Genomic DNA, 15,419 nt, shown 5'->3' on the forward strand with positions numbered 1-15,419 from the left:
CCTATCAGTCCAACACATTTTTTATGAAGAGATCAAGAAACTTTTCCAAATCATTTTCACTGAATAATTTAGGCTGATGGGGCTAATGGGGCCCCCCCGCATGCTCGTCCATATGTGCACAGACTTGCGGAGTGGATGCTGTGCGTTTCCATGGAGGAGGCTGAGTCATCTCCGCAGAAACATGTTTAGGCAAGAATAAGTCAAATGTCATATTCCCCAAAGTAACCCTGTCACATGGACACTCGCAAGGGAATTCTAATTTCTATTGCCATCTCGAAGGCCTATCATTTTATTAGAAATACGTTATCTAATATCGCAACTAAAAGAAAAAAAAACTTCTTTAAATTTATTTTCGTTTATGGTATGGTAAAAATATTTTAGTGAAAAAAGCTTAAACAGACTTACGTCCCGGAAGTGCTGCACTCTAGTGGGCGGGGTTAGCTGGTCACGTGACACAGCAAAAGCAGAGCCGCCATGTGGCTCTGCAGGTCTACTCTGCTGCTGGGTCTCGTCGGGAGCAGAGGACTAGTGAGAGGCATGGTAAGTTAACCTAGCATTACTGCACTATGTGTTTATGTTGATGCAATTAAGAACATTCAATTGAATCTATCTTCTCTCATTTATGGTCGAAGACGTAGGTCGGCGCGAGGCGTCTATTTATAAACAAAGTGCGTAACGGCTCTGCGGGTGTCACAGGCAAAAGGGTCCGATTGATAAGATTAGCCTGATTTGTTAGCTTCTCATTAATTCATTCATTATTTAGACAGTGCTTTAGTAGATTGCTGATTACTGAAGCATTGAACAAAGATACGCAATTATTATGTGATTTTGTGCTGATGTAACTAGCTTAAAGCCAACAGTATTCAGCCCAGCTACCACTAAATTTAGGGATAAGGAGCTCTCAAGACTTAATCCCTTTTGTCACACACTGATTGTTTTTACAATGTTACGTTCATTTATGTATTAGAAGTTTAAAATTTAAATGTTGTTTAATTACTCGTTCCACTCAAAACACAGTTAAACTTGTGCTTTGAAAAGAAAAACATTGGGCCCACAGCGGGAAAACTGCGTTTGTTTGTGCGTTTCATATATTTATAGTTAAGTAATAGTCACATGAAATGACTCTTACAACATCAGGCCCTGTCTGTGTAATCCCTCAGTTGTCCAGATATGAGCCATAGAAGAAAAATTCAATCTGTCAACTGGACAACACAAAGGCATGTAGAGTCTCATTTGTCTAAACTTAATAAGTCACACATTTACGAGATGAGATAATAATGATGATAGAATCTGGCTCCCTCCTTTTCCTCCTTAAACTCACCTCTGTTTACAGGTATTTACAGTCTTTATGGTCTAGCCTTGGATAAGGGAGACAAAGTATGGGGGAAAATAGGGACCGGATTTTTATTAATATAATAGTTTCGTAAGGAGCGGAACGGATTTGGTAAAGAAGCACATTTTGAGATGGGTGAGCGCCCCGTAATTTAATCGACAGGGTGGGCGGCAAAAAAAAAAGTTGTTTAAAAAGTAGTAAATTAGGTGTGATCAGATACTGGTAAAAATGAGTCCAGAGATCTTGACGCAACAAGCAACTTCCATATTTTTGTTACCCCCTTTGACCTTTGTACACTATTAATCTTTACTTCATTTACTGCTTTCCGGGAAATGTTTCTTATTTTATGACAAATGCTTTCTTGCTTGTTTTTAGTGTGCACAAGTGGCAGACTGGGAGACGGCTAAGTCTATCTATGAGTTTTCTGCCAAAGATATAGATGGCAATGAAGTCTCACTGGAAAAGTACAGGTAAAGTAGATGTAATATTTCAGGTTTACAGATGAGTATTTGTATCTTAATTGATATGTTTTTGTATTGTAGAGGATTTGTTTGTATAATCACAAATGTAGCCTCTAAATGAGGAAAGACCCGAGTAAACTACACTCAGCTAGCGGGAATGCACGCCTCCTATGCTGACAAAGGTTTACGTATCCTGGGTTTTCCATGCAACCAGTTTGGAGGACAGGTATGTGTTCACCTAGCCTAACCTAACATTTGGTGGTTGGTGGTTGCATCATCTTTATTCATTGTATGCCTTTTGACTTGTATGATGCAGGAACCAGGAACAGATGCCGAGATAAAGGAGTTTGCCAAAGGCTACAATGCTGAATTTGACATGTTCAGTAAGATTGAAGTCAATGGAGACAATGCCCACCCTCTTTGGAAGTGGATGAAGGCTCAGCCAAAAGGCAAAGGAACCCTGGGGAAGTAGGTTCCAAGTCCAACTGTTGTTTGTACAATTCAACCAGCAGTTAATGTGGTGTAAAATATAGAACTGTTATAGCCCAGTTATAGTAATTGATCCATGACTAACCATCCATCAGATGTTTCTATTTAATTGTGTTAGACTTGTATATATTCATCAATTGATTTTTTATTTTTTTTTTTATTTCCACAGTAATATCAAATGGAACTTCACGAAGGTAATTTCAAGAATTACTGTATTTCTTTAGCCATTTAGGCAGAGTAATGAAATATGTTGTTTATTGCTACAGTTTCTCATAAACCGAGAGGGCCAAGTGGTGAAGAGATACGGCCCCACAGATGATCCAAGTGTAAGCTGTTTAAACATGCTTCTGTGACTGGTCAGGCATGTTTTAAAAGTAATATCCTGTCTCTTCTGTTGTTTTAGGTGGTGGAAAAGGATCTACCCTCATACCTATAAATTATGCTTTAACTGTTGGCTTTTCATGTGGACTTTAAGGTGTAGCAGTGTTTTTCTGACGTATGACGGCTTGTCTCTAAACCCTACTGCGGGGAGGACTGGCCTGATTTTAGCGTGCAACTGAATCAGAGATCACCTGCATCCACCACCTTCTATGTTCATGAGAAAAGCCACATGTTTTACTATGCTTAAAAAAGTAAAGCCATTCCTTTGCCCAGTATAAATCTCCATGTCACAACTCTGATTAGAAAAATAATTAGTGTTTTGTCTTCAGAAACATTAAAATGAAATGCCACATTTGCACTTGTATGTACTGCATTTAATAGATGTGCTATTCACTTGCTTGATAAGAGCTGAAAGTGACGTTGATTTTGTATAAACTACCAAAGTGTTAACCTGTTGACTAATAAATACGATGTCTTCTTGAACCACAACAAAAGCTCTGGCTGCTGTGTATGGAATGGATTAAATCTCAAACCTTTACATCCACAAAATTGCCAGTTAATTATTAGAGTTGATGTTAGATTTTACTGATGATAACTTCCCGACATCCTTGGTTTGTATTTATTTGGTAATATTTTTCTATGGATATTATCATGTGACGCGCTAGAGCTTTTGCGCCCCTGCGCACGACGTCGACGCACAGCAGCGGCAGAGGAGATGAGCAGCTGCACCACTCCACTGTCGCGGCGTTTGCCAACCTGAACACGCAAAGATGCTGCTATGTACGTTTTCGGGAAGCCTGCCCGTTATTCTGAGGCTAGAATCAGGTTTAACTGATAACTGCACACGCGTTCCCTCGCCGTGAGTGTCTTTGGTGGGAGGAGCAGGCTGTGCATCTTCTCCGGGCAGGACGCTTCCAGGAATGGACGGGAGGACTGCGGAACCCGGGGATGACGGGAGTCGAAGCGAGGCGTCCGGCTTGTGCCTGCAGCTTGACCTGGGGGACCTGGGGGACACCGGTCTGTATGATATTTGAATTTATTTCAATACAATGCATTCAGATATAGCCTATTGTATTACACATTTAAACGACATTCATAGAGTACACCAGGCCTGCACGAACACCATGTGCCAACAGACAATTCAACTATTTTATTTTAGGGCTGGGTGACTAAAATCAAGTGAAGAACTCAAAGTTCCAGAAAATTGAAACCTCAGACGTAGGAATTAATAATAAATTAAAGGTTAGATAACAGTGTCATGATGTAAAGTCACTGGACCTCAGTTTAAAGTGATTCAAGTTCACTGCAGTTCATTAGACAGGTAAACTTTTACAGTATGTTGTTTCTGATGGTTGGATTCACACATTTAACTCTTCAGAACACACTCTTTGTCTGTCTATATGTGAAGAACGCCTTACATAATCCGCTATGGAATTATAGCATAAACTCCTAATCCTTTCTGGGTATCAATTACAACCATTACTATGGACGTCCCAACAAATACATTGAGATAGTGGCACGTCAGGTTTACTCAGGTTTACTAACTACTACTAGTTCTAATACACATTACATCCAACTGAAGAAGCCTTGTAGTGCCAACAAGTGTGTATGTATAGTGCTGCATGACTCTGGAGATTATTATTCATACCAGATCCAAACAGATTATAGTTGTGCACAGGGAGGGAGTGAGATGTCCCAAGCCTGCAGTGGGCTTGAAATCCACTTGTGTGTTTATAACTGTCAAAACAACAGACCGCATGCACTCGCACTTATATTGACCTAATCCTCTTTACTCAAACTCATATTCCTGCCATTGGTTCATTTAGGACAATATCTCTATGCCATCAAAATGCATCAAATGTGTCATTTTAATAAAAAAACACAGTGCATGTCCATGATCATGGCCCACAGTCATAATTGTGCTCTGACCTTAATCCCACAGATCCATTGTGTATGCCCTGGCATAGTCTCTATTGTTCTAACTATCTGACCTGTAACAGGTGTTCTCACCCAATATTCGGACTAAAACAAGAAAAGAACAAAGGTATCATGAAAAATAAAGCTTGTGCTTCCATTGTAGGGTGTATATAACCTCTAAATTGCCACTCCATAGTATCGTCCAAATCTGTTGCACTGACAAGTTGCAATGCCGTTTGGCTCAGTGGTAAAGTAACAGTGCATATGCAGGTGAACTTGTCTGCCATGGCTATGCTCTAGTCTCATAGAGTTTCAATCCAACCTAGATACTCAATTGTATGTATGTGAAAAAAAAAATCCTAAATAGGACAACAGTGAACCTTTCCTGAATAGACTTAATGTATGGTCTTGATCTATGTAAGAACTAGCACAAGGCCATTCATTGAATACATTTAATTAAGTAGTGTAGTGAAATCAGTAGTCTCATATACTGCTTAGACCGATCATAATATTATGTTATTAGAATCCTTTTATTGATTTTATTGATTTAACCTCTTTTAATTCCTAACATTTCACACCACTAAAACTACATCTCTGTCGTTGTATTATATGAGCCGGTCTCCATTATTTCCAAGCATTGTGTAGTACTGCACAGTGCTGAAACATCTGCTACAGTGTCCTCGTCTTTAACATGGCTTAAAGGGTATTTATCCCTGCCCCGTCCACATCGCATCCTTAATCTTTTCCCCTCACACGACCGGAATCTCAGCATGATTATTAAAAAACACTCTCACTACACTTCCATAGCTGCCACCGATAGCATCCATACAGTCTATTTTTATCCTGATGCCCTGTCAGTGTCTTTTTGATTTGAACAGATCTGATCAGTTTTATGCATTGGCTTCTTCTAATCCCTGTTTCTGATTGGTTTGCCCCCTGATCTGGAGGAAGCAGCCAATGGCAACGCTCAGATTAAAAGTCAATCCAATAGACTTTTTGCCTGACAAATCTCAGTGGTGCAAGAATAGTAGAAGCAAAGTGCACATTGCCGTTTGGATCTTTTAGTTTTGACTAGATTTGAAAACTACGAAGTATGTTCTAAAGCCCCCTGCTGGTGAGTGTCAAACTGAACATGTTAGTCTATATAATGATTTTGTGTCAGCATTTGTTAAATAATTGTCACTGCACATTGAATAATGCATTGTAGTAGGAGCTTTGTAACCTCTTTTCTCATTCTCTATCTGCAGATCCAGCCAGAAAAGCTCAGATAACAGAGGTGAGAACTGAGAACATAGACCTACCGTTCGTGTGAGCTAATACTGCTCTTATTTAATGACCTGTATTCAAAGCTATGATTGTTTTACAGTAGTATAAAATAGAGCTACTGTCCTATACTATTATGTAGATTTTAAGGAGTTATGTGGGACAACAGCAGAGAGGAAAAGTGAGGGCGTTGAAGATTTGTTATTTCTCAGTATTAGTATGTAAAAAGCCAAATTAAACTCAAGATTCACAAGATTAATCTGTCTTTATATAAATACATTGTATCCTAGTGTCTTTTTTGCATAAATAGTTGTTTTTGCAACACCTTTGTAATTGTAGTCTTGTTCGTACAGTTTGGGTCGGATACATAGAGATACTTTTTCTATGTCCCCCTTTTAGTCGAATAATCAGTTAGCAGGAAGTTTTTTAGTCAATAACAGCCCTAGTATAAAACACACTTTGAAATCTAAATGCATTGCTACTATTTGAGAAAGAGGGTCTACAGAGTTTAGTCAATACAGTTACAATATTACAACTATCTCTGCAACAAACAGTTATTTTAGTGAAACGATTATTTTTCATTGTACCTTGAAGATTTTTTTGATAAAAAAAACGGTTAAAGGTAAAGTTTAATAAAAAATCATAAAATATATCTTTTTTTTCTTCCCTGTTTGATTTAATAACAGTGCGGTCTTGTTTTTGTAGTAAATGGCATGTGTAATAATAATCAGTTTGTTGCCCAGATAATAATTAACGATAATCAAAGTAGTCCTTAATTATTTCAGTAGACGATCAATCACATTTCTTCTGTTTAATTGTTGTGGTCCTGATTAAACAAACACACAAATGACTCCATGCTTGTTGATTTTACCCATTTGGAAAACATCCCTTTTAATTTAGGTTCTCGATTGTTTCCTGAATTGAATTTTGTTTTGTGTGTTTTTTATAGATGCCATCACCATTTGGAGCAGGTCCAACTCACGAGAAGAAGATTGGCCACAGAAGAGTCGATGCCTCAGGGGAGACGACGTACAAAAAGGCACTGTCTTTTTACCAGTCTTTTCCAATTGACTACCATACTGCTTGAGAACTGCTTAGCTGCATAATATTATATAACAGCCCTCAAAGCATTGTCAGCCTCCTGCTCACTTTGTTGTTCTTGTGTGCCTCCTACAGACCACCTCTTCAGCGCTCAAAGGGGCCATCCAGCTGGGCATCGGTTACACAGTCGGTAACCTCAGCTCCAAGCCAGAGCGAGATGTGCTGATGCAAGACTTCTATGTGGTGGAAAGCATCTTCTTTCCAAGGTACTATCAGGGTTTACTCAAATATTTATCACAGAAACATAGAGATTTTTTTTAGGTAAGTGTTGTCCAATTATTTTCTTTTTACAGTGAAGGCAGTAATCTCACTCCAGCACATCACTTCCCAGACTTTCGATTTAAAACGTATGCTCCCGTGGCCTTCCGCTACTTCAGAGAGCTGTTTGGGATCCGACCAGATGACTACCTGGTATGTGCTAATACATCAGTTTTGTTCAGATGATAAACACTGCAAAAGGCCAAACACAGTGAGAGGTGATAGGTTTGAGTAAGTTGAAGGCTGTATGAATCCAGTTTATCCAAGTATCATTTTTTTCATTGTAAAAATGGCCCAATGAGTGCTTCCATTTTTGCACAATCACTCAGTCGTCCTGGTAGGGTCCATAGAAAAAGAAGGTTGAATTCTGTCAACTGAACAACATTTTTAAAGTTAATAAACATAAATAAACCTTATTTGGTCTGAAAGGGCCTCCGTCTGTTTGTTCCCATGGAAATGCTGTTTCATTAGTTATAATATTCCACAGTATGGTATATCTACTCTCTATCTCCATGGAGACTGAGTGTGGTTTTAACTTTCATCATGCAGATAATGTTCCACCTTCAGAAGTTATGCAGCGTTGCTATATTTGGTATATCTTATTTACTGGAACTTTGGTGAAAATGTTTTGTTTTTACTTCCCTCAAACGTAAATATCTAGCACGTGGTGTGTACACTAACCCAGGGAACAAAGACAATCTTTCTAACATCACTTTTTGACACTGAATTTGCCCTATGCAAAGAGATTAGTAACTTCCTATTACTCAGTATTGTCACATGTATCCGTGCATACACATAAAGCAACTTCATTAAATGAAACTGCCGTCTTTCTTTTCACATTGCCCCACAGCATACAGTGGGTGAAAGTGTAGTTTGATAATGGTACATTCTGCAAACACAGTCTAAATGTGTAAGTTTCACACAAACACCCACAAAGCCTTTCGATGAACATTAGTGAGAAAAAGCTTTGTTGAAACAATCTCTTATTGACGCAGCAAGGGAAACGAGTGATGAGTGTGTGTTTAACCTTTGAAGAACTTTAAAATGAGTCTATATTTTTGTTAATCGTTTTTGCAGTATTCGCTTTGTAATGAACCTTTGATTGAGCTGTCAAATCCTGGAGCCAGTGGATCAATATTCTATGTCACCAGTGATGATGAGTTTATCATTAAAACTGTGCTGCACAAGGAGGCCGAATTTCTACAAAAACTACTACCTGGATACTACATGGTAAATCTCTCTTATATTACAGTTAGTTTGACCCGTGACAGGTACATTGTGTATGTATACTATAGCTATTTATTTGTGTTTAAGTAATACTTACTGAACATATAGAGGTCACTGCAAAACAAACAATATTGGATGAGACGTCTAGGTTAGACAATTAGGTCATGACATTTCCAAGTAAACAGTTACCACAGAAAAGAAGTGTCATGAATTTGAAAGAAACAAGTGTTGTTTTATGACAAATGATGTGCCCAGTACATAAAGACATTTCAGACTTTTAGACAAAACTGTTCATGGCTGTTTGTGTGTTCAGTGTTAAAGAATAAGTCTGCAGCTAAAACTTCTAGGCACCATTATCCTCTTTATCCTATCAGTGTTTTGACCCTGGTCGGTGGTGACGCCTCCCACTGGCTGTTTTAAGCATAATAGTGGTTTGCCTGGGCCAAGTACTACTTAGCTGCAACGTGTGGTCACGCTGTGACACCAGGTGTACTGTCCTATCACCACTGTACTAAACTGAAACTGTGTCTGTTCTTCACAGAATTTGAACCAGAACCCAAGGACCTTGTTGCCAAAGTTTTTTGGACTGTATTGTGTTCAATGTGGAGGCAGAAATATCAGAATTATTGTGATGAACAATATTTTACCCCGTTCAATACGAATGCACCTTAAATTTGACCTAAAAGGATCTACATATAAAAGACGTGCATCAAAAAAAGAAAGGGAGAAGTCCAAACCCACTTTTAAAGACCTGGACTTTCTCAGCGATGTCCCTGAAGGCCTCTCACTAGACCAGGACACCTACAGTGCACTAGTGCGCACTCTGCAGAGGGACTGTTTGGTAAGACACTCTACTATTTATACTGTGCCATAACGTTTCAATTGTAAACTTCTTTCATCAATTCTATTTTATTCTCAGGTTCTGGAAAGTTTTAAGATCATGGATTACAGTCTGCTGCTCGGTGTCCACAACAAAACTCTGGCAGAAAAAGAGATCCAGTGCCAGGCATCACCAGCAGGGGGCACTGACTCCAAGAGGCCTGTACTGCAGAGAGCCTTGTATTCCACTGCCATGGAGTCTATACAGGGAGACTCAATGTGCAGGGACACGCTGGACCATGATGTCACGTAGGATGCTAAAAGAATGTTAAAATCACCAAAGAAGGTCAATAGACTGTACAAATATGTTTTATCTGTTTGCAGAATGGGAGGTATTCCAGCTGTGGGGCCAAAAGGAGAAAATCTACTACTTTTTGTTGGAATCATTGATATCCTGCAGTCCTACAGGTGTGTAATAATGAATACTGCCATTTTCCTTTTGAATAGCACTACATGAAAACTGACACTCCACGCTGCATAAATAAGGCTGTGATTGGCCCTTGTGTTGCCAGGTAACAGGAATAAATGACTGTTGAGAGCAGCTAAATGATTTAATTCTCTTCTCTGACAGGCTGATTAAGAAGCTGGAGCACTCTTGGAAGTCACTTATCCATGACGGGGTAAGTCATTTTCACACATCTGTTACGCAATCAACCAAAACACCACATCACATAATGTCAATAAACGGTAGTGAGTTTCCTCTCATTACACAAGTAGAGTAGTTGTGATGAATGAAATGTGCAGATTGAATTATAATGCAGTGTCTATAATGGTTCACATCTCCTCTCTCTCTCAGGACACTGTGTCAGTTCACAGGCCTGGCTTCTACGCTGAGCGATTCTTCAAATTCTGTACCTCGACTGTCTTCAGGAAAAGCTGCTGTAAATTCACACTTTTAAGGACTGCTGGTTTTAATAGTTAGTTTGAAAACTCTAAAACCTTTTATTATCCGTTTAGCTCTTCGGCCATCTCCTTCAAAGAGAGGACGAGGAACCCTGTCAGCATCTAGGTCTAATGCTGGGTCCACATCACAGCGCCCCTCACTGACTGAAGACCGCAGGGAAAATCTGGACAATCTAGAAAACCTGAGAGGAGCAAGGAGTTTCCCAATGCTGGAGGACAGGGGTGAGTGTTTTTATAAATAAAATTAACTTGGAACGCCACAATCCCAGCAACTTGTTTCAGTATTCTTGTTTTGGGTACTGCAGTTTTGTCACACTGTTTGAAAACATGTCAAAAAAACTGGTGAATCTAAGTTGTATCTAGTATCTAGTGGTCTAGACCCATATTTGCTGGGATAGAATATTTAGTCCTTTGCAAGTAGAATCATAGTTTGGAAAAGTGGATGTATTTCAATTACCCTACAACTTAATTTTAACAAAGAGGAAAAACATGGTTTGTGTTTTCTGGACATCAGCACATTTGGTCAGTTTAATTGTAAATTGATAGCAGTTGTCAACTAGTCTTTAAAGTAAAAGAACATAAACAGACATGAATCACGAATATATGCTTTTTTGCAATGGCTTTTTTGTTAAAGTATCATAACATTTAGTGTAAAACTCTTTTCTTCTTTCTTTCTCATATGTATTGTTTTATAATTACCCCATTAGGCAGAGAACCGCCTTGCACTCCTCCTTCATTTGAAGATGCCACCACTGCATCGATCGCCACCACCCTGTCGTCTAACAACTCATTAACCACAACTCCCTTCGACACGCCCGAGCACCCGCGCTACCGCAGACAGATGCTCTCTCCCAGTGTGGCCAGGTGTGTCAGCAGGCCAATAGTCTGTCACCTCACTCTTTATCGTGGCTCTTATTACATGGAATTGTTCTCTGTTGTGCACACAGGTCCCAGAAGGAGATTGTAGAGGTCCATGAGGAAAAGCAAGATATTATAACAGTAGAAGTTGAGCTCAGGTATTCAGAAACAGCAGACCTCCACCAAGGCATTACACTGTGACACTATCGACTTCGCCTGAAGTGACGTGGTTTTGTCATCCCCAAATACCATACCAGCTTTTCAAAGACTGATCTCATCAGATCTCAGTAGCTAAGCAAGGCTGGGCCTGGTTAGTACTTTGATGGAATACCAAGTGCCACAGTGGGGCGCCAGTGGCAAAAAAACAAATGAAACAAAGCACTTCACCCTCACTGCCTGGAATGAATGTGATGTATGTGTGAGTGTTGGTGGGGGTCCGGTGAGCAGATGGCGCAGATTGGCAGCGTCGCTTCCATCAATCTACCCCAGGGCAGCTGTGGCTACAATAGTAACTTATCATCACCAAATAATGTGAATAAGTGAATGAATATTGCAATGTAAAGCGCTTTGGGTTTCTTGAAAGGCTCTATAGAAATGGTTAATTAATTTTAAAAATACACAGAAATAAAAAAGTTAATTTCAATACAATTTATATAAAACTGTTACATAATCTACAAGATTATGTAGATTATGTAACAGTAAAAAGTTATTTGCTGTGAAAAACTAACTCACTCAAGATTATAGCTAAAACCTTGTGCTAACTTGTAGTAGAAAAGGACTGTTTGATCCATATGAAACTATACCAAGCCCATACTAATATATTAATGAACCTTTACTGAGCAAAATCCAGCATTTTCTGACAATCAAGCAAGTTTCACCGTCATACCATGTTGATTGAGACAGAAGATGGATCCAATAGGACTAATAACATTTTATTTCTTCATTGTATTTCAGTAAAATTCCCAACAGCACCGAGCTCACCAAAGCAACAGAGAAGACATCACCAGACCTGTCACCAGAGCATCCTGTTGAGGCCCCACCCACAACCATCGCTCCATCTCCAGGCCCTTGTTCCCCTACCACACTGCCTCCATCCCTCACCTCCTCCTCAGACCCTCCCCTATCCACCCAGTCCTCCGCCACACTCCCCTCCTCCACCATACAGCCCTCCTCAAAGCCCCTCCATTCTCCCACCAATTTACAAGTTCCAGTTTCAACTCCAGTGTTAACTCCCAGTACCTCAGCACTGGCACCTGCATCAGCCTTTACTCCCATTTGCCCAGCATCTTCTCAAACCTCCACCCAAAGCTCCACCCACCAGCTGACCTCAACCCTGCCCACCTCCCTTCCGTCTAGTCCTCAGCCACCCCCTCGCCGCCCTCCACTGACGTCAAGCAATCACGTGTCAGTTTCCAGTAGCAACAATTCCCTTGATGGAGAAGTGCAGGTTTCTGACATCTACTTTGTGAGTATTTACTGAGTTTACTGAGCACTTGAATTCATGTCATTGGTTCACAGTGAAATCCCATTACAAAGGCCTTACTGTCTGTTTGTCCTCGATCTACTGGGAGTCTCACAGTGGCCCAGTCAGGACAGCGTGGTAGAGCTGTGATGGTGAGAGCAAAACATGTGTGTATACAGGGGTAGGTTTAAATGTCTAAAAAAAAAACTCCCCATTTCTGTTAGATTGGGGACTTTATCTGGCCAACACAATAACACACCAGCAAATAAACCAACATGGGTTTAAAGTAGAAAGTAATGTTTATAGTGGCAAGTCTCCCACCTGCTTGTCTGATGTCATTGCTTTGCCAAGAATGTTCATCAATATGGCATTAAACTTATTCCTCTCAGGTACAGGTGACCCAGCTCACAGTAAGAATGCAAGGCCAAGACCTGTAATAAATTCTAGATAAGTTTTAGTCATGGAACATTTCAGGTAAATCGATAATATTTCCACGGAGACAAGCAGGTAGTGGACCCTCTGCCAGAAAAGTTACATGGTGTGCCTTTAAGAACCAGCTAACTGATGCTATTCCCTCTTATGTAAGTAACATAAGATCCATCCTGTAGGAGTGGATTATGCAGTCTCTATTGTCCTTGTTTTAACCCATGCAATGAAATCTCCTGTAAAAATAATAAACAAAAGTATAAAATAATAATCCATGCAGGGACTTAACCATTAGGAGCCTATAGCCTCTCCATAAACCTTTCAGCCTACCCCAGAGCACACTGGAGCTGCTTTGAATGCACTGAAATGTTTCTCTCTCCTGCACAAAGAGAGTACTGTCATGGCAATTAGTTCGAATCTTGCATGTTTTTGCCATTCATCTACAGTATATTTTTTATGTAAGGAAACACCAACATGAATCCATCTACGCAAATACTATTAATACATGCAACTTCACTGTTGATTTTCTGCCTTTGTTTTGATCCATCAGTATGCAGACGGCAGATACTGGGTGTACTCCCCAGTTCTTGGCCGTCGTAAACTCAATTCTAGTTCGAGTTACAGTGTAAGTCATGAGTCAAGGCGTTCTTGGTGTAGCTTGTAGAGTAGTGTGGCCAGAACTGGAAAGTAACTAACTAAATACTTCCACGTAAAGTCTTAGCAGTAGTATTATTAGCATTGCAAATGGAATTAAGTACCTTACCTTGCTTTGTAAAACTCAGAATTGGCTGCATTTACATAATAACAAATTTCATCTGCTTCCTAAATCATATAAATACTTTCCCACTTACTTCCTTCATAGTTTTCTTTTTCTGTCAAAACTGCTCTCAAGGTGTTTGCAAGCTAAACTAATACTAATTTTGTGTCCCATAGTAATTTAACTTTTTGTTTTCTTCGTGCTGCCCTCTGCTGGCCGGACGGTGACACTGCAGACTCAGGATGACCAGAGCTGGGTGTACTCTCCTCTACATCCCAGCTCAGACTCCAGAAGAGGATCCGACGGGGACAGTGAGATTGTAAGATCATATGTTTTATTTATTCTCACTTTTCTTTTCACCAGTATAAATGCTAATATGTTCATTCTGTTTGTTTCCACTTCCTTAGTAAACCACTGTGGAGAGAGCAGTGATGACTGAGCGAGACCTCGTGAGGCCAAATGAGGCCACTGAACTTCTACTGATTTACTGTGAAACTCAGGCTGTGAGCGAAAGCTGCACACGTCAACTATGACATGGTGAACGCTAATGCTAAACACACTATTACCACTGTCTACCTGAAAACTTTGATAATTACATGCAAAAGGGCAAAAATGGGCACATCTCAGTGACCTTATCAGTTGTATTTTTATGGATAAAAAACAGTTATGGTCAAATTGTGCTCGCCTATGCAACACAGTCAAATTTTAATCACTTTTATTCATAATTTATTTACAATTTCTGGCACTTTATACCATACTTTTAAGTATGTACACACGTTTGTTACAGCTTTGACAGACTATTATTTTGTGTTCCTTTTCTGAGTCTTCAATAGATCTGTAAAATATTTGGCAGCAAATGGCTTTGTCCTGTATGCCTTATCAAATTACCAATTAATTTGAATAGTAATGTACATTTAAAGCAGCATCCTGTGGGGAGAAGTGCTTTTGCTAAATGTTGGCACAGCTGTTCTGCATGTGTCCTCTTCCACTTGTCCATGTGTGCATGTTGTGCATGATTTGATGGCGTGACAGGGTTTTCAGTAAATACGTAACTTGTTAGCTATGAAGAGCTTTCTGTTACATTGTCGGAAGTGAACAAAAGTACTACATGTTTTTTTCTTTTTTCATACTTGGTGATATTCTTGCTTTTTGCTCTATGTTGCATTCAAACTCTGATGTAAGTTCATGTACATTGTTTTTTTTTCAGTCACGTATCCCCGGCCTATTTGTGGGCAACAGTGTTTGTAGCCAATCACTGTGAAAATAAATATTATATTGTAAACAAATGCCATGGTGTGTTTTTTAAGCAAGAAATTCATTATTCATTTTATTTAATTATATTTTTTTATTTTGTTTTGTTTAATATATAAATATATATATATAAATATATATATATATATATATAAATATATATAATATATATATATATATATATATATATATATATATATATATATATATATATATATATATATATATATATATATATATATATATATATATATATATATATATATATATATATATATATATATATATATATATATAAAACCAGGCACGGCTATTGACCACAAGACTATTTTTCAACACATTTTATTTCATATTGTTTAGTTTTATTTTATAGTAGAATTACAGTACTATAAGTTTACAAGCAGTACCAGTACCAACAGTCCTATACAACAGGATTAGTTTCATGTATGTTTA

At 39.0% G+C, this 15,419-nt stretch overlaps 2 protein-coding genes across 3 annotated transcripts; both read left to right on the plus strand.

Annotated features, from left to right (window-relative positions):
- Positions 1-474: 474 nt before the first annotated feature.
- LOC117385655 (phospholipid hydroperoxide glutathione peroxidase-like) lies at positions 475-3,164 on the plus strand. The gene is made up of 7 exons (XM_033982955.2): positions 475-540; positions 1,709-1,803; positions 1,876-2,020; positions 2,111-2,262; positions 2,453-2,477; positions 2,550-2,609; positions 2,687-3,164. Exons 1-7 carry the CDS (start codon positions 475-477, stop codon positions 2,717-2,719), a joined length of 576 nt encoding a protein of 191 aa, XP_033838846.1. The 3' UTR covers positions 2,720-3,164.
- A 214-nt stretch (positions 3,165-3,378) lies between these two features.
- On the plus strand, positions 3,379-14,954 carry LOC117385540 (phosphatidylinositol 4-phosphate 5-kinase type-1 gamma-like). Of its 2 annotated transcripts, XM_055228753.1 has the most exons (18): positions 3,385-3,681; positions 5,829-5,857; positions 6,794-6,883; positions 7,021-7,151; positions 7,239-7,356; positions 8,281-8,433; positions 8,972-9,271; positions 9,350-9,558; positions 9,634-9,717; positions 9,881-9,929; positions 10,106-10,190; positions 10,267-10,434; positions 10,920-11,076; positions 11,160-11,228; positions 12,025-12,535; positions 13,509-13,583; positions 13,951-14,034; positions 14,123-14,214. In XM_055228753.1, exons 1-18 carry the CDS (start codon positions 3,585-3,587, stop codon positions 14,123-14,125), a joined length of 2,412 nt encoding a protein of 803 aa, XP_055084728.1. In that variant the 5' UTR covers positions 3,385-3,584; the 3' UTR covers positions 14,126-14,214. The 2 variants fall into 2 exon arrangements, with proteins under 2 accessions (XP_055084729.1, XP_055084728.1); XM_055228754.1 differs by lacking the exon at positions 13,509-13,583 and having other exon boundaries at positions 3,379-3,681; positions 14,123-14,954.
- Positions 14,955-15,419: the final 465 nt, after the last annotated feature.

The sequence above is a fragment of the Periophthalmus magnuspinnatus genome, chromosome 17 (genome assembly GCF_009829125.3).
Source record: "Periophthalmus magnuspinnatus isolate fPerMag1 chromosome 17, fPerMag1.2.pri, whole genome shotgun sequence".
NCBI classification, from domain to species: domain Eukaryota; kingdom Metazoa; phylum Chordata; class Actinopteri; order Gobiiformes; family Gobiidae; genus Periophthalmus; species Periophthalmus magnuspinnatus.